The sequence below is a fragment of the Epinephelus lanceolatus genome, chromosome 1, assembly GCF_041903045.1.
Source record: "Epinephelus lanceolatus isolate andai-2023 chromosome 1, ASM4190304v1, whole genome shotgun sequence".
Classification (NCBI taxonomy): domain Eukaryota; kingdom Metazoa; phylum Chordata; class Actinopteri; order Perciformes; family Serranidae; genus Epinephelus; species Epinephelus lanceolatus.
This window is the reverse complement of record NC_135734.1, coordinates 16,289,573-16,313,728: the sequence shown is the minus strand read 5'-3', so window position 1 is coordinate 16,313,728 and position 24,156 is coordinate 16,289,573. Positions and strand designations below refer to the sequence as shown.

The 24,156-nt window shown below is 41.2% G+C and overlaps 1 protein-coding gene across 3 annotated transcripts in view; it reads right to left on the bottom strand.

Annotated features, from left to right (window-relative positions):
- Positions 1–8,424: 8,424 nt before the first annotated feature.
- mdfi (MyoD family inhibitor) overlaps positions 8,425–24,156 on the bottom strand; it is a 40,030-nt gene continuing 24,298 nt past the window's right edge. For all 3 annotated transcript variants that reach the window (XM_033625792.2, XM_033625795.2, XM_033625794.2), the window contains exons 4-5: positions 15,704–16,075; positions 8,425–14,159 (exon numbers count right to left, since the gene is read on the bottom strand). In XM_033625792.2, coding sequence (XP_033481683.1) covers positions 13,906–14,159; positions 15,704–16,075 — 626 coding nt within the window. In that variant the 3' untranslated portion in view covers positions 8,425–13,905. The remainder of the gene's footprint in view (positions 14,160–15,703; positions 16,076–24,156) is intronic.

Genomic DNA, 24,156 nt, shown 5'->3' with positions numbered 1-24,156 from the left:
GGAGAGATGGCTGCCAAGCTACAGACCACTGTTTAAGACAACAAACAACAAAACAGCTGATTTTTAGTAAGACATTGGCTGCATTTCCAGCTGCGATTGTGCTTCAAAAAGCAGATGTTTTTTGGTGAGACATAGGCAGCATTTCTAGCAAGACATGGGCGGCATTACCAGCTGTGATTGTGCCAGGTAAAGCTTGATTTTAGCAAGAAATTGGCAGCATTTCCAGTGGCAATTCACCTATGGCTAAGTCACGCCCCCTCCACTTACTTGGACAAACTATCAACATTCAGTGACCGGGCACTATGGCAGGTGTCACAGTACACGGCATTTCGCAGGAGGCAATTGATGATTTTTGGAGACATAACGATCAGATGTCATTGAGAAGTAACCAAAAGGGCCTAAACTACACATTGGAGGGATGTATTAATCATTTTATTGTTGAGAAGGTCAATGAAAAGCTTAAATTACAAGCCAAAATTTACAGGTCACAGTGTACGCTTGTGAACTGCATCTCGTTGCCGTCGCCATCAAAGACAAGTTAAATTGCCACTGAAGTTAAGGTTTTTGGCTCAGAATATGAGAAAAGGATAACAGGCTTTTTACCATCTTTACCAAGAGTGTCTCTCCGTTAGTTTGGTGCTACAGTATTTACATTTAATCATTCAGCATAACGTTTGCCAACCTTTGTTATCTCTGCGATTACAGATAAGTTAATGAAGCTAAGCTCCAGACATTAACGTTAGCTTAACTAGAGCCCTATTGACAACAGCTAACAATGATGTACGATCACCAAAGTACAAAACTAGAACAAAATAGGTTAATGAACTCCCAGCAAACAAGGTGACATGATGAACAACGCAGCTAGGAGCTAACGTTAGGCTAACTTTAGCTAATGTTAAAGATAACTTCATATTTCTTTCCAGCAAAGTGACAATATGTTGCCTCAAACTCAATGTTGACTTACCTTAAAACAGATGTAGACATCATTGTTAATCTTATTCACGTTGATGTTGTGGTCTGACGTTACCACACAACTTTATCCAAAGGAGACACTTTTCTCTGTTGAGATGTGGTTTAAAGTGTAAAAAAATACACCTTGTCGCCCAGCCTCTCAGGATACCTTGTGTCGGAGTTGCATGTACCCCATGCACACCGTTTGACCATTTTTAAACTTCAAATCTCCGAAAAAGCTCATAAAACTGAACAAAACTGACTTTCTGTAATGCATTTCAATGAACGGCCCGGCAGAGAATGTCCAAGTGTAGGGGAATGGCTATATGCACTGTGATTGGCTCATCGCGTTTGAGGGCGGGACTTTGCCATAGGTCAATTCAGAGATATTGGATGAAGCGAGATACCCAACTCAGCTCACTTCCTGATTCAGTGACGTCAGCACCACGCCCCCGTAGGAGACTTGAGGCAGCTCTGAATGTATTGTCGTCAATGAGGAAAATGAACGTGATCACAATTTATGGTCAGTTCTTTAGCCCTGTAGTCACTAAAGTAAATATTGGGTTCATTTTCCACAAGCCACACATCTTACCAACATTGTGACACTAAAGCTGCATTTTTCATCTGCACAGATCAAGAGAAAGTTAACTTTATTTGAGCCCTGTCCATCTCAGAAAACAAGTTCTCGCGAGATCTCGTGATCTTGATAAACAGGCGGTAAAATCACAGTTAGCTTACAAACAGTTATTTACCACTAGTAATAAATAAAAAATGCCCAAGCTTTGTGCAACAATAGGCTGCAATAATAGGAAGAATGTATTTTCATTCCACCTGCTTCTCGATCCGCATACACAGACATCCACAGAGCCTCTGTTCAACACGGTGGTTGGGGGGGGTGGGTGGGGGGGGGGGGGGGGGGTTGAGGGAGAACAGGCTCTGATTGGAGGGAGAGCTAACCACGCCCACTTAGGAGACAGGAAGAGTAACCGTTTTTTTAACATTGGATAAGCCTACAGTTGGGTATCTCCCTTCATCCAGTATCTCTGGTCAATTGTGCCATCAGAAGCAGATTGTTTCCTTGTGCTTAGTGAGACAACGGCAGCTTTTCCAGCCTCGATTGTGCCACAAAAAGGAGAAGTTTTTTAGTGAGACATCGTGGCATTTTCAGCGAGACATGGGTGGCATTTCCAGCCGCAATTGTGTCATCAAAAGCAGGTGTTTTTTAGTAAGAAATCAGCAGCATTTCCAGTAGCGACTGAGCCACCAAGTGCAGATGTTCTTTTTAATATTCTTTTTTTTTTCAGACGTCGGCAGTATTTCCAGCTATGATTGTGTTACCAAAACTGTCTGTTTGTTAGCAAGACATTTCCAGCGAGACACTGGCAGCACTTCCAGCATGATTGTGCCACAAAAAACAGGCATTTTAAGCTACTGTAAAGCATTATTATTTCCTAACCATAACCAAGTGTTTTTGTGCCTAAACATAACCACAGATCAACCACAGTGTTGTTGAAATAATACGAAACGTGAAGTTTCATCATATCTGCCACACAATAACATACAAATGTTCCATATCCATGGTTTCCTGCAATGTACAATACCAGCATTTATTCTGGGGATTGGGTTGAATTTATAACCTTAGATATTAATCAAAATCTAACGAACATTCAAAGAACACTCTGCATCACTGTGTGCAGGCACATACGCCACAGAAACAGATAAAGGTCTCCCTGAGAGAAAAGATTTTGCTATGTGATTTGGGTTAGATTGAAAACAAAGCCCATTTTATGCTTCATTGCTCCTCATGAAGAGTTACGAACTGTACACTTCAGAAAAATGTCCTCCCTCTCTGCAGATTTCTTCCGGTTGGATGATTACAAAAGACTTAAACTGTGTTTCAGAAAGAGAACTTTCCTTGACAGAATTCATCTGTAGAGCTGAAGAGGAGACAAAGTGCTTGGTTCACAGTGTCGTCCTCTTCGTGATATTGAATCATTTTATGTGCCGTGATGTTTCACCTCAGCATTTCGGCGTGTGGCACTTTGCGCACTGCCTGACATTAAAATAGTTAAATGATTAATGTGTAAACTTTAAGACAAATAAATGTATTTTCATGAGTTTCTTGTGTGCTTGAGCCCTAATGAGTTTACCTGAAGGCCATTGTTTGAGAGCTGCCGGGTGAAAGAACAAGGTAGAACCATATTCAGGGTTTGCAGCAGAATGTCATCTGAGAGAGTCTGACATTGCCAGAAACAGAATCTTTTCTGTTTTTGGCAATGTCAGACTCTCGCACACCATCAGCTACTGAACAGTGCATTTGTACCATCATTGTCATTCAGAATCATCCTAAATTGCATTGCCAAAGCTTTGACATGAAAGGCACGGGTTTGAATAGATTACAGAGGATGCAAAATAGCTGAAATTGTGATAGAGGTCCCTTGAGTACACTTTAACAATAACCTCTATAGATGTCGCCACACATGAAGGTTACATAGTTGTCGCCTCATACAAGAGTCACATCAGAAAAGTATCAGGCCTATTGTATGAGTTCTGTGTCTGTTGTGCCATTCCTTTGACCCAAAATTAATAATAAATCGAGTATTTCCTTCTCTAGGTGTCTTTGTGCCTTCAGTGGAGGAGAGTAGAGCTGTGTTTGGTGGGAGCCAAGGGCGAGAGGCTTGTCATGTCAGGAGTATTAATTTATGATTTCCATCCCAGCTTCTGACCTCCTCACCTCCATTAGAATGCAGCCTTTGTAATTTCATGGTTAATATTCAATAGCCACTTGTCCCCTGCGCCTGCTTTGTGCATGTGAAATTTCTGGTGGGGGTGTGTATCATTTTTGATTTGTTAAGTTTGTGTGTTTGCGCATGTGTGCGTGCGTACATGGAAAAGGAAATGAGGGTCGACTACAGCGTGGCTTCCTGCAAAACAGTTGCAGATGTCCAGAGATGTCCTCTGTGTCTCTATTCCCACTGAGGGGCTTGAATTGTCTCTCTGTCTAACCTGAGTCATTTGAATCGCCTCCTTCATGCACACACTTCTCTCTCTCTCTCTCTCTCTCTCTCTCTCCCTCTCTCGCTCTCTCTCTCTCTCTCTCTCTCTCTCTCTCTCTCACATGCTCTTTCTCGGTCACACACACACACACACACACACATCTACATGAATGTAGGCACACACACAAACATACAGTAGCTGACTTCCTTTGCAGGCCTCACGCCTCGGAGCCAAATTGTGATCCTGCTATCAGTGAACTCTACACACAGTCTACAAGAAACAGAGGCCAGAAAACAATTCACACCCAGCAGACAGGACACGCGTGTACACACAAGTACGCACACACACAAAAACAGTAGACAGGAATTGTTTTCATGAGACCTATTAGCTGCTGGCCACTTTCAAGATAGAAAGGGAATGAAGAGGGAGGAAAGATGAAGGCAGGAGAAGAAGGAGAAGAAGAAGAAGAAGAAGAAGAAGAAGAAGAAGAAGAAGAAGGAGAAAATCTCCAACAGTAAAAGTCCCCTGCATTTCTCCACACATTGATGTATTGGCCTGAACACACATTCCTACTGAACAACTTTGGCAAGCCTTTAAAAAAACACATTAAAGGGCTCTGTTCTGCATGAGCCCAGTTGTTGCTCTGTTTTCTCCCTTTTTCCCCCTGTTTTCTCTCCGCTCCGCTCAGCCCAGCTCAGAGACAGCTAATCTGCATGGGTTATGGGAAAATCCGCAGATGCTAAAAGATGATTGTGACAATGTATTAATGGAGAAATAATAAAAGACAGCAGGGAAAAGATGAGCAACAAGGCTGTTAAAAACGGGAGAAAATTACCCTAATATACATCCACAGCTTCCACCATATGGTTAATTCATTAAACGCTGCATGTGTTGGATATACACTCTGATGGCTGCTTTAGCAATATTTTATCCTACTTTATGTTGTTTAGTTTGTCTTATATCAGTGGTTTCCCACCTAATTTGTCTGACGTCCCCCCACAGCCACATGAGATGAGCTTTAATACTTCATCGACACCATCATTCAATTCCAAATACATTCATTCCAGAGGATTATAGATGTTATTTATCACTATTAGGCTTAATATATTGGCACGTCCTTTTTTATAAAGGAATTCTTGACCTGCTTTCTTCTGAAAAATGCTGGAAGCTGCCATCTATCTACCCCCAGTTTATATGTTGATATGGAAAAAAAGGGAGGAAGGTGTATCATGTTATCGATGCTTTCACTGAGCTATATGCCTCGATGTGATCTAGGACATGATAACATGATTTTATTGGTACATATTCATATTGTTATTCTAAAACTTTGCCTGTAACTATAATATGATGTGTGTCTGCTGCACTTACAGAGGTCATTTGTAATCTCAAGGAGGCTTTTCCTTTTTAAATAAGTTTTAAATAAATAAATATAAAAGTACAATTGAACTGTAATTTTTTGGGGAGTCAGTTTGCATTCATAGCAAGTTAACACTTGGAATGGAAGATGTTTGAACTGGCTGTCCATTACTTTTTGCAAACTAGGCCAACTTCAACTTTTCTGCTTTGCTTGCTGACTCATTATCAGGCACCCTCAATCGCAACATGTTACAACTAACCAGTGGTAGGAATGTAAATCACAAGTTTCATCATGACACCATATTGATTCTTTGGACAATAAAATTATATTTGATTCAATTGTGATTCGATTCAGTTCAGGGGGCTGTGGTTGATGTGAGGTGGTATCAGTAAATATCCCCATTGTCTTTTTTTGGCTGCTTACCATTGTCTGTCTGGCGCTAGGCTGCTAGCACTGTTTGAAATATTTAGGAGGGAGGCTTGCTTGGAAGTAAATGGTGACACAGACGTGCCATGGGAATTTCAGTACAAAGGTGTATCTTGAAGATGACAATATGTACCGATGTTCACATTTATTGGATTGTTGACCATTGAATCATTATAGTGATCCAGATGGAGGTATCATTACAATTGTAGCCAGTGGTGGACTATGGTTTATGGTTTATTACTGTATTCACACAAAGTTTTGAGGTACTTGTACTTTACTTGAGTATTTTTATTTTATGATGCTTCATACTTCTACTCTACTACATCTCAGAAGCACATATTGCACTTTTTATCTGATAACTTTTCAAATCCAGATTTTACAGTCAAAACATGTCATCAGTATATAAAATAATGATGCTGTGTTTTAGATTGAACCACCCCAGGACATGTAAAGCATTTAAAATTAGCTTCACCTCAACCAGCTATAACATTTAAAGCTATAGTTGGTACTCCTGTTCAGAAACACTTCTTGTTATACTGGGTGAAATGGTCCTTCCATCCTGAGAGTAGTCAATACATATTGTGTCCAGAAAAAGGAATGAAAAAAATCCGACCTCTGTGGCAGCTGCAGGCCTGTAAAAACTCTGACCAATCCCTACCATTCAGTGCGAATGGAAAGAACTAATCAGATGCCTTCATGTCTTGTCCTGCCCAAGCCCCCCTCCGTCCCTCCCTCCCTCCTCCCTGCGTGCACTCATCACGTGTTACCATTGCCGGAAATATTCAGCACACTCCTCAGCAGAAATACCGAGTTAGCAGGAGTTTGCTGAACAATGGCAGAGAAAATGCAGCCAAAAGTACCACTTCCAGCATTACTTGTAATGGCTCACCCCACTAAACAGGGTGAGAAAAGAGGCTGAGGCGGAAAAGGCTGCGACGAAAAAGGCTTTGGATAAAGCAAGAGGACAAACCAGACATCAACATCCGTGCAGCTTTTGAACGGTGGAGACAACTGAGGGAGCTTAAGGGCCTGAAAAGTGATGCAGAGGTTGCTGTCTTTCTGTTGGACAGGTAATTATTTGTTTGCTTCAGGGGGATTTGTTATTTTACTCGGCTCTCCTCTGCCCTGCTGAGTCTGACTCCTACTGCAGGATGTGCGTTCAAGCTTGTGGGGCCGTGGCTTTGGACCAAGCACTGACGGGAGGGGGAGGAGGGGGTGGAGCTTAGAGGAGGTGCCGCTTTCAAATCTTGCTAGCTCTCCAACATTGCCAACTATAGCTTTAAATACTTTTTACATGTTAATACATTGATGAGTACATTGCCTGATAATACCTAAGTACTTTAACTTTAGTGAAATTTTGATTGCAGGACTTTTACTTATAGGTACTTACTTTAAGTATTTCTTGATACTTCTCTTTCTTCTATTTCGTAACTATTTTTACTTAAGTAAATGATTTAAATACTTCTTTCCCCACTGTATGCACTGTGCAGTAAGCCTTTTGACTGTTAGACCATATTGCTGAAATTTCAATATATACAAGTGCTGCATAGAGTTTGCTTGCTTCATTGTGAATTGAAGAATGAAGCTATGTATAAACATCGGAGAGGAGTGAGACACTTGTACAGTTAAAGAAATTTTATCCAAGCTGAAAGTGACCCATTGGTTTGTGGACTTTTGTTTAAAGCCTTGAGTTTGACATTACATCGGTTGCCATCGGTTTATTGGAGCCAGAGATGACCATATTTGGGTGAGAGGATGGCACTGTGGAGAAGCAAGAGGTGGGGACACCATTGGCAGACAGCCTATCACTCAGAGAGGCCCCATCTTAATTATGCGTAACTTTAAGCCTAAATAAAATGGAAACAGGTGACTTTTCAAAAAATACAGTTGTCATGAATGTTAAATTACCTATGGAGACCAAAACCAATTTTAAGTTTATTTCTGCTGTAAAGTTGGCCATTTTAACATGGGGGTCTATGGGGATTTACTCGCTTCTGGAGCCCGCCTCAAGTGGTCATTCAAAGAACTGCAGTTTTTGGCACTTTGTGTTGGCCTCATCTTTCAGCCCTGGAGGTTACTGCTTGGGGTTAAGAAAGGACAAGCAATAAGCAGCCATGGCAAATACATTTGAATTTGTGCATACAGAAAACATAGAAAGTAGCTGACTTGAGTAGAAAGTGATTATCAGATACAATTATAGTCTGCATAAAAATAACTGACGTAGCCACCATGGCAACACCCATGTATTTGTGGACTATTGTGAAGCCTCAAGTTTGGCTTTTTGGCCGTTGCCATCTTGGATTTTTTTTTTTAGAAGTAATGCTGTTTGTGGCACCATTGCAATGGCCTATTTTTTCAGCCCCAGGGATACAGTGTGTTCTTTCCTTGTTGGTCGTGGATACATGTCTTGCCTTCTTATTAGTTACGTAAGTGTGCCAAGCAGTGCAGGTAAGAAGGTCAAATGTTTGAATATAGTTTAAGCAGCATCTTGAATTTCAGTAACTCAAAACTGCACAGGTGATGAATAAGCACTTCTTTGTTATTAGATTCATTTCATGGCATTGCTTCATGGACATTTTCTAATAGGGTAGGACTACAGTGCAACAGGACTATTTATGTAACCATAATGTAATAAGGCCTTAATTTAATAAGCATGGACCCTATGTGAAAACGAAGAAAGAATGATACATGTAGCCGGGAGTTCACATTGTTTATTCAGTATTAAACTAAGAGATTTTAATGTGACTTCCAGGACAGCAATTCAAATTGACATAAAATGGGGGTAGTGTAAACAAAATGACATTATAGTGGACTACAGTCTAGTAACAATTCAGCTGGGCTAGAATCATTTTACGAGTACTAGCAGAGGTGGCCAGCCCTTTAAACCAATATCCAAATTACATCTCATAAAAAGATAATAAATCCATGAAAGTCAACAGTTACAAATTTCTGTAATCAAGGTAATTCTAAGACAAAATACTGATAATACTGAGTATGGACAATGTTGAAAGTAAACATGGGTTTTCTTCCAGTATTACTATAATAGCTTGATTGAGAACAAATATTTGGAGATCCAGTCTGACACAACATCAATTCCGTATCTCCAAACCATCTCAACAATCCAGAGAATGACCCCAATGTAAGAACAGCGTTCATCTGGGGACTTTCTATGTCCAGACAGCGTTTTCCATCTCCAGACCAAGCAAGTAGTGTTTTCCCTCCCTCCAGACTGCCTCCATCCTCTGCAAATTGCAAAGCACTTCTTAGCATAGACATAAAGTCGTATTTAATGATCAAGCCATAAAATATTATTCCAACATCATTAAATAAAACTTAAATGATGTGTTCACTGTTTTTCAACCCAAACCTTATTAAAAATGTTGTTTCACATGATTTATGTTGTACTGACAGACTTAGCACTCTGCTGCACCTCCTCACTGCACTTTACAGTCCAACAGGACCTGCTCAAAAACTCAGGTGAAGCTACTTTTTGGAAACCAGGAACCTCACAGGAGAGTCAGACATGTTTATATGATCTACTGCCAAAAAGAGAGTTGCAAAGCCATGCTGTCTGTCACAGGTAGTTTTTTTGTTGACTTTATTCCTCCAGTTACATCTGAGCTGGAGACAGGAATTTGAGCAAAGTAAAAATCAGTTCAACATAATGGGAAGCAACGTTTGCGAGCACAGATAAGCCTGTCTGGGAGCTTCCCATTTATGAAAACTGTGTTTATTTTGATTTTGAAGGCCTTAAAGATAGCCCCTTTTGACTGTGTTTGAGTCCAGTGAGACGCTGCAGCAGTGGTAAGAATCTTGAAATGTGAGTGAGGTTGTGGTTATGCACAGTCATAAATGATAGGAAACAACACGTCGATTGGGTTGGGTCAATAAACAGTGAAACTATTGTTTTTGCTGTAAAATGAGCAGGTTGGAAACATATGTTAATATGCAGTCATAGTCCTGCTTGCCTTAAAGGGACAGTGCATCTCAAAATCAAAGACACATATTTTTCCTGTTACTTGTAGTTTGATCTTTTAATCTAGATTGTTTTGGTGTGAGTTGTTGAATGTTTGAGATATCAGCTGTAGAGATGTCTGCCTTCCCTCCAATATAATGGAACTAGATGGCACTCGGCTTGTGGTGCTCAAAGTGCCAAAAAATGTATTTAAAAAACTCAACAGCAATGTCTTTTTTTTCCAGAAATCATAGTCATAGTTACTCCGGATAATCCACAGACCTTGTTGTAAGCAGTTTCATGTAGGAACTATTTTCCTTCTACCAAACTACATCTGCCAACTGTATCACCATGCAGAAGGAAGTGTGCATCTACTCATAAACGAGAGACTTGTGCTCGGCTCATGCTTGTGACAGCACAAGATGTATAATAGCGGTCCCATTGGCCGAGCTGTGACATTAGATTGTTCAGTGGTGTTAGGTTAGCTAGCTTCCTTTTGTGTGGTGATATAGTTGGCGGATGTAGTTTGGTAGAAAGTAAAAAGTTCCTGCATGAAACTGTTCACAACAAGGTCTGTGGATTATCTTGAGTAAGTGGGTCATGATTTCTGGAAAGAGACATTGCTGCTGAGTTTTTCTGTTGAGTTTCTGGTCCTATGAGCACCATATGCGGAGTGCCATCTAGTGCCATCATCTTGAAGAGAAGGTCAACAGCTCTACAGTTGGTATCTCTAACACTCAGCAACTCACACCAAAACAATCTTGACTGATAAATATGCTACAATTAAGAGGAAGATATGCACATTTTGAATTTGGAGGTGAACTATCTCTTTAACAAAGCAGTTTGATGAAAGCAAGATGAAGTGTTCATCGTAACCCTGCCAGCTAACAGGCAGAGTAGCTGCACTGTTGTCACCAGTGGAGGCCAGCTATGCTAAAATTAGCTTATTAGCTAACTAACATTTGTAGACTCATTTTTATTATTTGTCATGATTAATCTCTGTTGTTGACAAACCAGATTTGTTTTTTGTTTTTTTATCACTCCTGTAGACCACATCACTGTGACGTCATGCTAACAACAACATTCACTTCCAGGTAGACACAATTGTAGAGATATGTGCAATTGGCATATTTGTTGGTTTCTGTTGTAATTTTCAGCCATAACTATAATGTTGAAAGACATATAGTTAAACACTTGGGTCCCACCTATCTGACATTTCTGATGTGCCAATGTTATGTACTGTGTTGCTTTGCTATCATCTTTGATAAACTAAATCTATCAGCACAGAAGCTCAGGTATGTACTGCTGTGGATGTAACTGCAGCAAAATTTAATGTAGTCTCACAATAAAATCTATCAGTGTGAGTGTACACTATATTTAGTATATTTCCCCCGCTTTATCTTTGATGCTAACTAAGGGTGGGGGAAAAAACTGATACAGCAAAGTATCACGATATTTTCATCACGTGTCATGGAGCATTTTTTTTATCATATAAATTACTAATATTACAAATAGAAATTAAACTTTTAGTAGCCTACTAGAATAATAAAAGAAAATTGCTTTTCAGTCCACTAGATACATCTTGCTACTGCAAAAAAAAAAAGTTAAAAAAAAAAAAAAAAATGGCTTAATTAAGATGAACAGACTTAAACTTACTTCCTTTGGTGAAATAATTTACAGTTGAAAAAAGGTAATATATCGCCACATGTTTTATCGCAATACTCAGCATATCACAATAATATTGTATTGTAACTTGAGTATTGTGATAATATCGTATCATGGATCCTTTGGTTATTCCCACACCTAATGCTAACTGATCAAAGCGGCGACGGACTATTAACTCCAGTGTTCTGCTAAGTAAAATTACTGTTTGTGTCAGTGGAGTCTGGTGGCTTCAATATGATGGCTTCAATGACGTCTATCTCAAATCGCTGTCTGACAGCAAAGTAAAGTGGTGAAAATATTTAAAATATAGCATACACTTAAACTGATATTTATTTTTTTGGTGGACTTCTTTTAGGTGTCTAAAAACGAATTACTTGAGGCGGCATTAGTTTAGTGCTATTTGATTTTATGTGTGTTTTATGTTTTCTACCTGGAAGTTATTGTAGATAAACATTGTGATTCAGCCTATTGTTTTGTGACTTGGTAGGTCTGGCAACAGAGAACACATCCCCAGATGAAGCAACATCGTCAGAATCGGCATTTGGAATATGTTTTAAATTCAAACAAATGACATTGTTATCACATCTATACACATTACATAATCCAGTTCTCCCTTCATAAATCTCTCTGTACTGTAAAGAAATTGCATTGTTTTCCAGGGCTCTCCAGGATTTTGTCTCAGTTGAGTTGGAACATGTGTCAAAATTTGAAACACGTTCAATCTGATATAAACAGACATGAAGAGTCATATTATCTTCGCAAGCTGATTTCCAAAAAACTTGCATTTTCTGCTTTGGTGTTATCAGGTGGATTTACAGCCTTAGTGTATAGTCTTAATCAACAGTGTTATATTTCAGCCCTTAAAAATAGGGTTTAACCAACCACAGCCACATTAGCATAGCAAAGACCCTTCAAAGTACAAGCAAGTGTAGGTCTAGAAACCAAGGTCCAGTAAGAGGAAAACTCTTTGGTATTTCCAAGGAAAAAAAAGGATTGCACAAACAGTATTTGATCAGAGAGGAGAGAGATTTGTATCAAGTTATTTTAAAATGCACAACAGATCTAGGTGACATCTCAAGAGGTATTGGGTTGGTGAAGGTATGCATCTGAGCGTACGAGAGTGCGGGCCTGTTATCAAAAGAGTACCATTCATACTACGAGCGTATGGATCTAACTTAGCATAATGTCGTGAGATTTTCACTCAAGGAATTAAATTAGATGTTGAGCAATGTCTGCTGAACAGAGAGCCCGGCGAAACCCGATAACACAGAAATGTGATTTTCACATTAGAGGAGAAATGCAAATATCTTCACTAAAATCTACAAAACAAGGATTAATAGAGATTTGGTAAAGGCGAGGAATCTACTTGAAAATTCAGACCTTAAGCTAAGCCAAGGCCATTTGTTCACATAGCAAGAACGACAAAGAAAAATGAAATGTATTTAAAAAAAGAGATGATGCCTTCCAATCCTCTACCAGTCCTTTGCCAGTTCTGACCATTCAGATGAGGAGGAAATCACTGAATACAGCTGAAGACCCTCCAAACAAACAATGTACGAGTCACCATGATGTGAAACATTAAACGAGGAGAGACTTTTGATTAAGAACTCTCTCCCTTCACATGTTAGAGGAGAGAACGTGTCCATGACCGATGCTATCAACCATTCGCTCTGATGTCCATCACTTACAGTACTCATTTAATGGGACCCATTTTCAGGCTGATGCATGACGCGATCATGTTTCTTCTCTGAATAAGTCTGTTAAGTGAGATGCATATTGACAAAAGAAGTTTGTAATATTGCCACAAGCCACCATTAATGTTTTTTCTATTTTGTGCATTGCAACAAGGACAAAGACAGCAGTGGATTTAACATCCTCCGCTAAGGGTGTGTGTGTGTGTGTGTGTGTGTGTGTGTGTGTGTCACAAAGGCCACTGTAAGCAATCTAACTGGAAGACTTTAACCTTGCCAAGGACAGGAGGACAGACTACATTTCTACTGAGATCTGAGCATCCATTTTCCCATTATGCTGCTGCTCTTATCTTCAGAAACACTAAAATCCGGTTAAATGGAGCCATTTTCTCATTTGCCTTTGGAGGTCATTTTTCATGCTTGGAGAACTCCAGTCATTCAGATGGCACAAGGGGCTCCATTGTAATAATAGCTTGTTCTGTGAGGGTCCAGAGGCCCGGTCTACACAGCCTCGTGGACCACAGCTGGAACTCACTCCGCACCATACATCCAGCTGTGTAGCAATGGACCGACAGCAAAGACAAGGCGGGGAAGCTACTGTCCCATCATTTGATCAATAAAGGAGGGAAGAATTCACCAGTGACTGCTTTCAGCAGCTTTTTCTTGGCAAACCTTGTAAGAAACATTGGACATTTTGTGAAGCCAACTAGGCCAGCCATATAGTGTAAACCACAGAGCCCAGGCAACAAAGACTGGGTGGTGCACTTCTCAGCTCTGATAAGGCACTGGTCGAAGTTGTTCCTGGGCTTGTGGGAGTGTGTAGCAGACGTCTACTTTGCCCCCTGTGGTGGTGGCGGGGGTCCTCAGGAGGAGAAGCAAAGGCTGCAGCACTCCATGCAGATCTCCAGGCAGTCTGCAGACTCACAGCAGGCGTCGATGATGCCACAGTCCATGTCGCAGGGCAGGTCACAGTCGCCACACTCCTCCGAAGCACAGCAGCAGCAGAAACACGAGTCGTCACCCGCACAGGAGCCGCAGGTGGCGCAGTCCAGCACGATGTTACACAGAGTTAGGAACTCACAAAAGAGGCAGGCCAGAATACAGTGGACACAGCAGTCTGGGGAGAAAGAGAAGCAGACAGATTGAGTTTCTTAATGTTCACCAGTCATAATTATTTTATGTAACCAGTTTGTCTTCTAATAGGCTTTTCTTTTTCTCCTTTATCCAGTATTTTCCTTCTCTGTGTGCTTTGGCATCACAAACGTATTTACATGTCACGCCAATAAAGCAAACTGAAATTTAAAAAATGAAACTGAGTCATAAATAGTTTGGCAGTGCAGTCACTGTGATAGGTCAGAAATCATGAGACATGATGGAGTAATTAACTCATATAAAAACATTTTTCTTCAGAGACTAAGGACTGCCAATGTCCTGGTGGCATTAGCACAAAAACTTGCTCTTGAATAGAGAGTAAAAAAAAAAACAACCTAATTTCTGGTGTTACCAAATCTCCTTTAGTAATAAGCCTTTTATCTTTACCTCTCTGCTCAACCACAGAACCACTCCTCTTTGTAAAGCTCTCAGTGTCGGTGTTAGTCATGCAGAAGACAGTACAGTCTGTACTTGTAAGTGTTTGTTAAAAGGAACAGTTACATTAAACTGAAAATGACTAACACTAGGGCTGCACAATATATTGCTTTTTATCTTTATTGCGATGTCAACTTGCGTGATGAACACATCGCGGAACACTGGGATATTCCACTTTTAAAATACTAACAATGTATTAATTACTTCCTGTCTTTAGGCACTATTTGTTGGCCAATCAGACAGAGCCCTCGTTGTCAGGCATCAGCTGACTGCACATATGCTAGTGAGGTTTATTAGACAAGTGCTGCTGTACTATTCTGAAAAAACTGACAAGATGAGTGCAGACAAAAGTGCCAATGCTAGAGAGGAACTGGTGCCTAAAAAAATAGCTCTTCAGCTGTCTGGCAGTATTTTGGATACAAGAGAGACGATGTGGCACAAGCACAGGTATTGCGCAAGTCTGAGTCGGGAACTGAGTACACTTTCATACCTTTATATTTTTCACAGCTAATGTTGTTAATGCCATATTCAACAATGTTATGGCATATCACATATTTTCTTCATATTCTGCAGCCCTGATAAATACAGTACTATTTGCAGTTTGCCACGGATCCAGATTGTTTACTTTTTAAGACACTAAAGTTGACACAACCACTGAAGCCATGACAAGAGGATGGATACAAAAGGAATGACAACATTAATGTATTTAAATATTTTCCAGCCTGAAGCATTTCTCCTTTTGTTTTTGAAAAATCATTTTTCAGTGGAAATGTGCAGTTGGTAAAGTTTTATAAATGCAATTACAATGCAAATTTTGAGTGGGTACAACAATACACTTTTCAGCTGAGCTCTGGGCTGCTGCTTTTTATGTTTATGTTAAACTACTAGTGCTAATTAATGGCAAAACCTTAGAAAAAGCAGTGATTTCTATTACTGCTTTTTGGGTTGGAGAAGATGTGCAAAGAATTCTGATCCTCCTCTATGACCAGAAGTGTGGAATAAAACTTTGAACCTTGCTAACTATCCCTCCCTCTCCTGCTGCCCCCAGCCCCTCCGTCAGTTTCTGTATCTCACCGTCCTGTGCTTCTGTGGGAATCTGGGAGCTGTTGCTCTTGGAGCTGCTCTTGCTCCTCTTGCTGCTCTGGGAGGTGATGGAGGGGTTGGACTGCAATTTCTTGGTGTGCTTGGGTCCCGCCGAAGAGGACGAGGAGGTGGATGATCCGCCTCTGGGGAGGGAGCCCAGCTTAGGATGCTCATGAGGGCCCCCGTTCCTGACCCCATTGGACTGGAGGGTGTGCGTGTGAGGTGTGTGTGTGTGATGCGGACAGTGCGTGTGAGGGGAGTGTGTGTGCGCGTGGTGCTTGGCTCCGTTGCGTAGTTGGCTGCTGGGCTGTGTCCGACATGGCTGGGTGTGGTGGATGGGCGTGGATCTGGCTGATGGTTGAGCTGGGGAGGGACAAAAGAACATTAATTTACAATAGGCTGTGGACAGTAGGCATGTTTAAAATTAATAATGAATTCAGATCAGTTAAGTTCAGATCATTGATGCTGCTGTCGATGTGTTCATGTCATATAATTTACAAAATAACCTCTACCACCATTAAGGTCGTATCATTGTGTTTAACTGCCCTACAGCTGTTCCCGTTTTGATCATATATATCCTACAGTGACCAACAGTGCTTTCAATGTCTATACAGGCATGTGAGCATTGCTTTGAGACAGACTTAAAAAAGGTGTTCATTAAAACATTTATATAAAACATATGAATAGGACTGAAATAGTGTGTGAGCAGGCTTGCCAACATGTGTGGGTAATGCAGCTTATCACTGTACAGCTCTGAGGCATGGCTCAAGGCTCCTTTCAGTGTGCGTGCACACTTGTGCTGCCGCGTCATGGAGAGGGAGGCTCTGGGAAACTAAGTCCAATTACAAAGCCCACCCCAAAAGCAACAGCTCATGGGAAGAGCTCTATCTGACCCCTGATACCACTTGTCTAGACTCTTACACAACTGTACAGAGATGACGGGGGAAAAGACAGCATAAATGAAAGAGTGTTAGAAAGGAAGAGAGGAGTGTTTGTCTCTGAAAAAAAAAACTAGTTTTGGAAGAATGCAGTTTTGATACAACATAAAAAATGTCTCTAAACTAGTATTGTCATGATACCAAAATTTTGACTTCTACACCAATACCAATTTTAGTGTCACGATACTTGATACGGAAATTATACTCAATCACATTTTGTTACACACACCCCCAGAGTCTACTAAATACATTTACAATGAAATCTTTAACTTTCAGAGACATCAGGGCAAATTGCCATAAATCTGTAAGTCATTTACTGAGACAAATGTTAATATATTATGCAGCCTATTATAGACTTGCCCTGCACAATACACGTGTATTATTTGTAAATAGTTCCAAAATTGACAGACATATGTTTTTTTTTTTTAGCAAGGGACATTGTTTTCAATACGGGCAATGTTAGGTCTGTGAAATTGAAGGTGGGAGTGTGCCTTTTTTACTGGCCGTTTTGTGAGACCAGATAGACCCTTTTACTGTTAGTAAACAACAAGATGCCATTCTAAGACGCCTGTTTAGCCTACAGCCCTGTGGTGGCGAGTCGTTTTTGAAATTACGTCATTGTGACACTCATAAAGACCTTATAGAGCCACTGTAGTGTAGAAAAGACATCTTAGCTGGTAGCCCTATGCTATGTAGCTTAACTGTTTTAAAAAGCACCAAAAATGAGGCCCCCAAAATAACTATAGATTCATACATTTCTTATTTTAGAACTAACGTTTTCTTATATGCTTCTCATGCCATTTAAAGTACAGGGTAGGCCTGACATTGACATGCGATGTTAATGATGCACCAACATTACGTATGTCATAATTTAGCAGCTCATCACCATCCTACCAGCTGGCTAGCTAGTTAGCTTATTCGCTAACTTGTAGTGTTTTGTACTCTTTGGTGAGGTCTTGGTGTCTCACTAGTGTGCTTGGCAAGGTGTGAAGTATTTCCTCACTTGCTCGACACAGTTTTATAGCACTGTTTGCATTCAGGCTTCGTTATGACAGTAGGTTTACCATCAAATTCGGCCCTAACATTAGGCAAAGTGTTGTAGTCCCACAGCAGACTTCAGCAGCCTGTTTTGTAACAGTACAGGGTGTGGAGGCAATATTTATGAAGATGATATGCTGTTTTTGTCAGCAGCAGAAAAAATGAGGCAAAGACATTGCTTCTCTGTCTCAATCAAAGTTTAAGCTGATGCTGCATTAACGGGGATGAATGCACAGCCACATGTCCTCTGATTTGGACCATACAAATGTCCGACTTGGCTATCTGCTAGCACTGCTGCCTATTGGAGATTCTGCTAAGTTATACATTTCATCCTCTTAACCAGAGATACATTTGACCTACAAGCACTGAACATTGTGAAGTCCTAATACCGAACTGTTTTTGATGAAAAAGTACACAGAGACTGTGCGCATTTGTTCATCTTGGTTCAGTATATCACTTAGTATATTTTACCTCCAAGTGCTATCGAGTACTAACTACTAAGCGAGAGAGATGGAGGCAGAAAAACGCACCTCCTCTGCCAAACCAAACACACACCCTGAAAAGAAGAATAAAACGGAGGCCTGGTTTTTATATATTATGGTAGTATTTAATACCATCCTATTGAGGCCCTAAATATTTTCTTGACCTGAAAGCATCTGGTGTCGGGAGGTGTGGTGAGAATTAACGGGGCAGGGTAGAGCACAACAGAGCCACAGAAAATCAAAGCTGTACCTCAGATGCACGCACACACAGTTGTACTGGGAGGCAAACAGAGTGTGGTCCTGAGCTGTAGCTATGAAACACGACGGGCAATAAAAGCGTCCGTTCGATAACCGCTCGAAGACAGATAACCCATCCAGCCCTGTTTTGATTGGCTGACGGCCGTGGTCACACAACCAATCCAGTGTTATTAAAGATTCTTTCATTCAGCGTTTTCTAACTTTGCTCCAGATGTTTGGCAGGCTGCAGGGCCAGTGTGTGTCTGTGTGCATTAGTGTGTAGGCGTGCATGCATATGCAGGGCCAGTGAGAAAGAGCCATACTTTCTCGTCGAAAGTATGTCAAAAGTCAATACCTGCTGCTCTGCTGTGTTATGTCTCTCTCTCTCTTCCTCTTTTCCTCCCTCACTCCATCTCCTCTCTGCCTGTCTTTCTTTCTCATTGCTCTCTCTTTTTGCACAATGCCGTATTTTAACACTCCGAGCTGGCCAGGATGTAGGTCGGTAAGAGAAGAAGCGGATTAGAGAGAGGGGAGGGAAGCTGTGTGCAGGTTTTCAGTATTCCCTCTCGGTCTGTATTGTCCAGGGGATTGTGAGTTGTTGAGAAATTCATACTTTTTGTGAGTTTGTGGTGTGTGTGTGTGTGTGTGTGTGTGTGTATGAGAACAGTACATAGGCGGATCTGGCAGAGAAACAGACAGACGGAGAGAGACGAGGAGTCAGGACTGTCTCCAAACAGAGCTTGAGGTTAGACCCACTCACACACACACAAATATATGCATGCAAGAACACGTGCGGACACAGAAAAAACACAAGGTCCCTTTGTCTGAGATCAAGAAAGTAGGGAAGAAAGATGGAGTGAGAAAGAGAGAAAACAAAGTCAAAGAAATGGGTTGCTGCTTGTGCATATTTGGACCAGGAAGATGCATGGGTGTGACTCATAAACAGAATGATTCAGCAGTGGGAGCTAGTTAAAAATAACAGCAAATAAAGAGCCAAATGACTAACATGATGAGACTGGGAAACCGCAGAGTGTGCGGGTGCGGCGCTAACACAGCAGCATCAACCACTGGGGGTCTTAAGACCTCCTTGATGTGTGTGTGTATGTACATGTACGTCTGTGCAGATGTGTTGGGCCGCTGAGCGAGCACAAGTGAGTCACCATCAGTTGAATGCAGCAGCACACACACACACACACACACACTCCATTCACACACCCTCCACCTCTTCCTTCGCTCCTGGCGTCTCGCAGCTACCCTGTACTTACACACCTCCCTCCCAGACCAGAGATCTGCTGTTCATCTCTCTCTCTCTCTCTCTACTTATCCTCTGCTGGAATGAGTCACCAGAGTGACTATGAACTCTGTCTGTCTCTATTCCAGCTGCTTTATCCTGCCGTCTCCTCTGGTGCAGTTTGTCTGTCTATGTAGGTTAAAGTGTTGAAAGTATTGAAATGTCTAAACTACAGACGTGAGATGGTAAGTCACAGAAGTGCAGAAAAATATATTTTTTCCCCTGAGCAAATGTGCACTCCCACATGCAACTTGATTAGTAAACAACACATGGGAAAAAGGATGAATGGATTGAGGGTGAGCGCACCCAAAAATCTGCCTCCTTGCTCACAATACACAAATGAGCATAAATGCTTTTTTGTCCATATTGAGCACAAATGCTGACCAAATGTTTCCTGCTCTCTAAACACTAAAGCAAATGTCGATTGCTTGCAGTGTAATTGTTTTGTCAATGAAGACATATGGCATTAATGATGAAAATAAAGAATGATGTGGGCTTGGCTTGATTGGCGCAAAAGAAGTTCAGTTTCAAAATATTTGCACACCATTTCAAAATCATGTAACCATATTGAAGTGCCTGTAAAACATTTCGCCCTGTCTCCCAGAGACATCTTACCCACTGACTCCGCTCTGGGGTTTTTCTTACAAAGCTGTTTTTAATTGTGAGCCAAAAGTGTCAACTACCAACACTGTGAGAATGGGAAAATGATAAGTTGCTGCTGCAGCTTTCAATGAACTTTTCCCACATTTTTGGCTGCTATACAGCGCTCCAACCAATGCTACAGTGTTAATGAGGCCTGTTTAGTCGCACCCGCTCGCTGTGTTGAAAAAGCACTGTGAACACAGAGTTAAGTCAGATGCACAAGCTTCAAAATTAGGTGTGAGTCACGAAATTGTGACTCACCTTTGGCTGAAATGAAAGGTTCATTCTTGTTACTTTAAATTGGGGAGAAAAAAAGCCATTTGTTTAGAGCAATGACACTCCATTTACAGTCTGCGGGCCAAATGTGGCCCACGATAGGGTGTGTGGTGGCCTGCTGTCCATTTTCTAATTCATCATGAAAAACTGTCCAATTTTTTTTTGTACTTTGGATGTAAATAAGATTCCGAAGTGCTGAGAAAGCATCAAAATAAAGCTTTATAAAGAAGTGCCAGGAGAATCCCTTGCACCCCCCTAAGCCCCTGATGTCCTTAAATCTTATAAAAACACCCATGTACACTTGACCTGTGTGAAGCTGCTTCAACTGAATTTACCTCTTTTATTCATCTTATCTTGTCATTTTGAAAAAGTGGCCCCCGGGCAAAGCAAGTTGATTATCCCTGGTTTAGAGTCTCACCACTTTTACCACACAGTATCCCACCATTTAAATGAAGACAGCAGAGTTTAACAGAGCACTTCTGTTAAAATTCTTACCACAACTTTTTAGTCATAGAAGTCCATTTGATCTTTTTATTTTAACCATAGCATTACTCATACACTTCTCTGTAAAACTTGTGTATCTGGCTGTGGTTGAAACCAATAACTGATGGATCACTGACATCAGTGGTACTCCTACATGCACTGTGTGCTTGTGCCAAAGCCTGCAAAACCTGCCTCACCTTATCTGTGGCTACCAATAGAAAGCTTAAACCTTTTCCTAGTGGGCAGTTAACTTACAGAACATGCAATATGATGTGCATACAGCGTCACAATAAGGAAGGTTTATGCAACAGACAAATCTAAAGACAGAGGTACAACAGGTAGGTCTGATTTCATTGTGAGTGTTACTGTGTTAAAACGACATGTTTCAGTTGCCTTTTAGGTTCAGTTGTCGGAGCTTGTTTCGGTCCCTGAGGGTGTACTCGAGAGCTGCACTTCTAGCAAAGGACAGCAAAAAAGAGTTAAGTATTTGAGGAACTTTTGAACCCAATCAATCCTTATGATAGCAAACAAACACCAGAAACAGAAAATAACAGGAATTAGCCTTTAAACAGTAGGCGTATTAACCACAAAAAAAAAAGGGTACGATTATGACAGCACTCTAATTTGACTTTTTAATATTGCCACAAGGTCATTTTGGGCAAGAAACCCTACTTCAGTGTGTATTCTGGCAATTCCACCTATAGGGCGTCTTGCCCAAAACGTCTGTGTAGCAATATTAAGAAGTCAAATTGGAGTGCTGTCCTACTCTTTCTGTATTTATTATGTATGGATCCAGCACCAAGTCTTAAAGGTCTTATCCTGAGCTGAATGTGTTGTGTCTTATTTATTTTGCATTAACCACAAATCACTGAGATGCTCTCTTTCACTATAAAGTGTTGACATACAATAACCTAAATATGATCAAACTACCTCAGCACTCAAAGGGTCGGCCAACATTAAGTTGACTGACGTGTTCATGCCTGCACATGTTTGCGGAAGAGCCGCCTCTATACCAGGAAAACACAGCTGTGCATGGGCATAAGTCTTTTGTATCTTGTTTTGAACTTTGCCAAAGTACATTTTTTTGTTTTTGTGTTTGACTGAAAACATGAAACATGACATTAGCTGACGCAAAACAACAACTTGCCCAATACCCAAAAGTTCTGGAAAAACTGTTCAATTTTTCATGTGGTTATTTGACATTCAGAAACACTATTTATTCCCTTAAACCCAGCTGCTGGAAAGGCATTTAGGTTCACTGTTTTTTTGCAACATTTGACTCATTTGTGTGAATTTCACCTGACAAATGAATGGAAACAGTGTGCAAATATTTCAAGGAGAGAGTCAGGGCCTGTTTTCTGAAGAAAAGAGGAAACAGCAGCGGAGTTGCAAGAACAACATGACACACAGCAACACTAAACCCTGACCTGAGGCATCAGCCAGCCACGTTGTTCACACATGACCCACCACTACCCGCACAGCTGGACTTTCCAACATTGTGTCACCCTTATCTGACAGTAAAATATTGGTTTAAATGTGACCAACAAAGAGATGGTAAGTTCAGAGGAAGACAAGAGAGACTGAAAGAAAAGGAAGGAGAGAATTAAGGCAGAGGAACAGAGATGGAAAACAGCTTCAGCACAGTGACTGGTCTCTAATTAAAGGCAATGTCACAGTCCTGTTAGATTTCCCACCAACAACACACTGCACACTCCTCCCCTTTGATGACAAGATAATAACAAACAGCCCCACTCAGCATTTCCCTTACACGCCATGCCCTCATTCACACATGCATAACAAAGAACTGTCTTCTATCTGGTTTATGTCATGACCTCATTCAGTGAAAAGATTTCAAACTGATAAAAATAAACAAAGTGAACGTGTCATAAATGCTACTGTGATGCTGTCAGTGATGAATTACATGTGTCAGTGTTTCCTCGAGAGTCCAAAAGAGTGTGAGCAGTTAAACATCTGTGAACATGTGTGTCCTGCTGCAGCCGTGACGTCAAAGACGGCAGTGTATTCATGACATCACTGACAGGGATGTGTGCGCTTGTGTGTGCGTGTTCGACTGGGGTCATAACACACACTCACATATGTTAACAGCTCTCTCTGCACATTGTTCTCAGACAGCTTGTCATAGGCCCAGGGCCAGACGCATTCTATAGCCCTGATGTCATCACTGCGAGACGGGGCATACGGGATGAGGAGCTTTTCTGTTTTTGCTTCTGTTTCCTCACCCTCTCACTCGCAAACACACTGGCATACACATTCACAGATGTCACGCAGCCATGACCTCACCACAGACCTGAGTCACAGCTATTTTGTAACGTCTTCATGCTCATTTTGAAGCCAGAGGAACACAAGATGATTGATTGATTGGTTGCAGATGACACAGACCATATATTAAACTGCACTCAGGCTGATAGTGGCTTATGGGGTTCAGAGATGATACACAAATCAACTGTTAAGCAGACAAGCACGCATATTCACCTGAATAATGGGTAAAGTTTTGAACTCCCACTGTTAAGTTTGTGGTTCAAGTCCCGTGAACACGTGTGATTGTGTAAGTTGCAGAAGGAGGAAGCTATGGATGAAGGGAGGAGGCACATGAAGGCAAATGGTAAGCCAGTGAGGACTGGTGTTCATGGCGGTACATTTTGTCCGAACCTACTGTAGTTGCATAACCTTCCCGGCACAGCATATGGAGCTGGTGGGTTTCATAGATTTTATTGGGATGTAAAATAAAGCACAGAGAGAGAAAAAGGCAGAAAGAAAACCTAATCCAAACATCTCAGCCTTCCAGCCTGGGCTTGAAATAGACACAGTAGACAGGACAGGTAGAGGCACAAACATAGACGGAGACAGCAGACATTCACACACCTACTCAAAACGCACTGCATTCACCTACTTATCCATTTCCTGACCGAACTGCTGGTTATTTAGTTACCGCAAACTAGCTATTACCACGGGGCAGGTTTGTGTGTTTGTGCACGTCACCCATGGCTGGCCCTGGATTCCAGGAAAGAAATGCTAGTTTTCTAGCACATGCTCAGA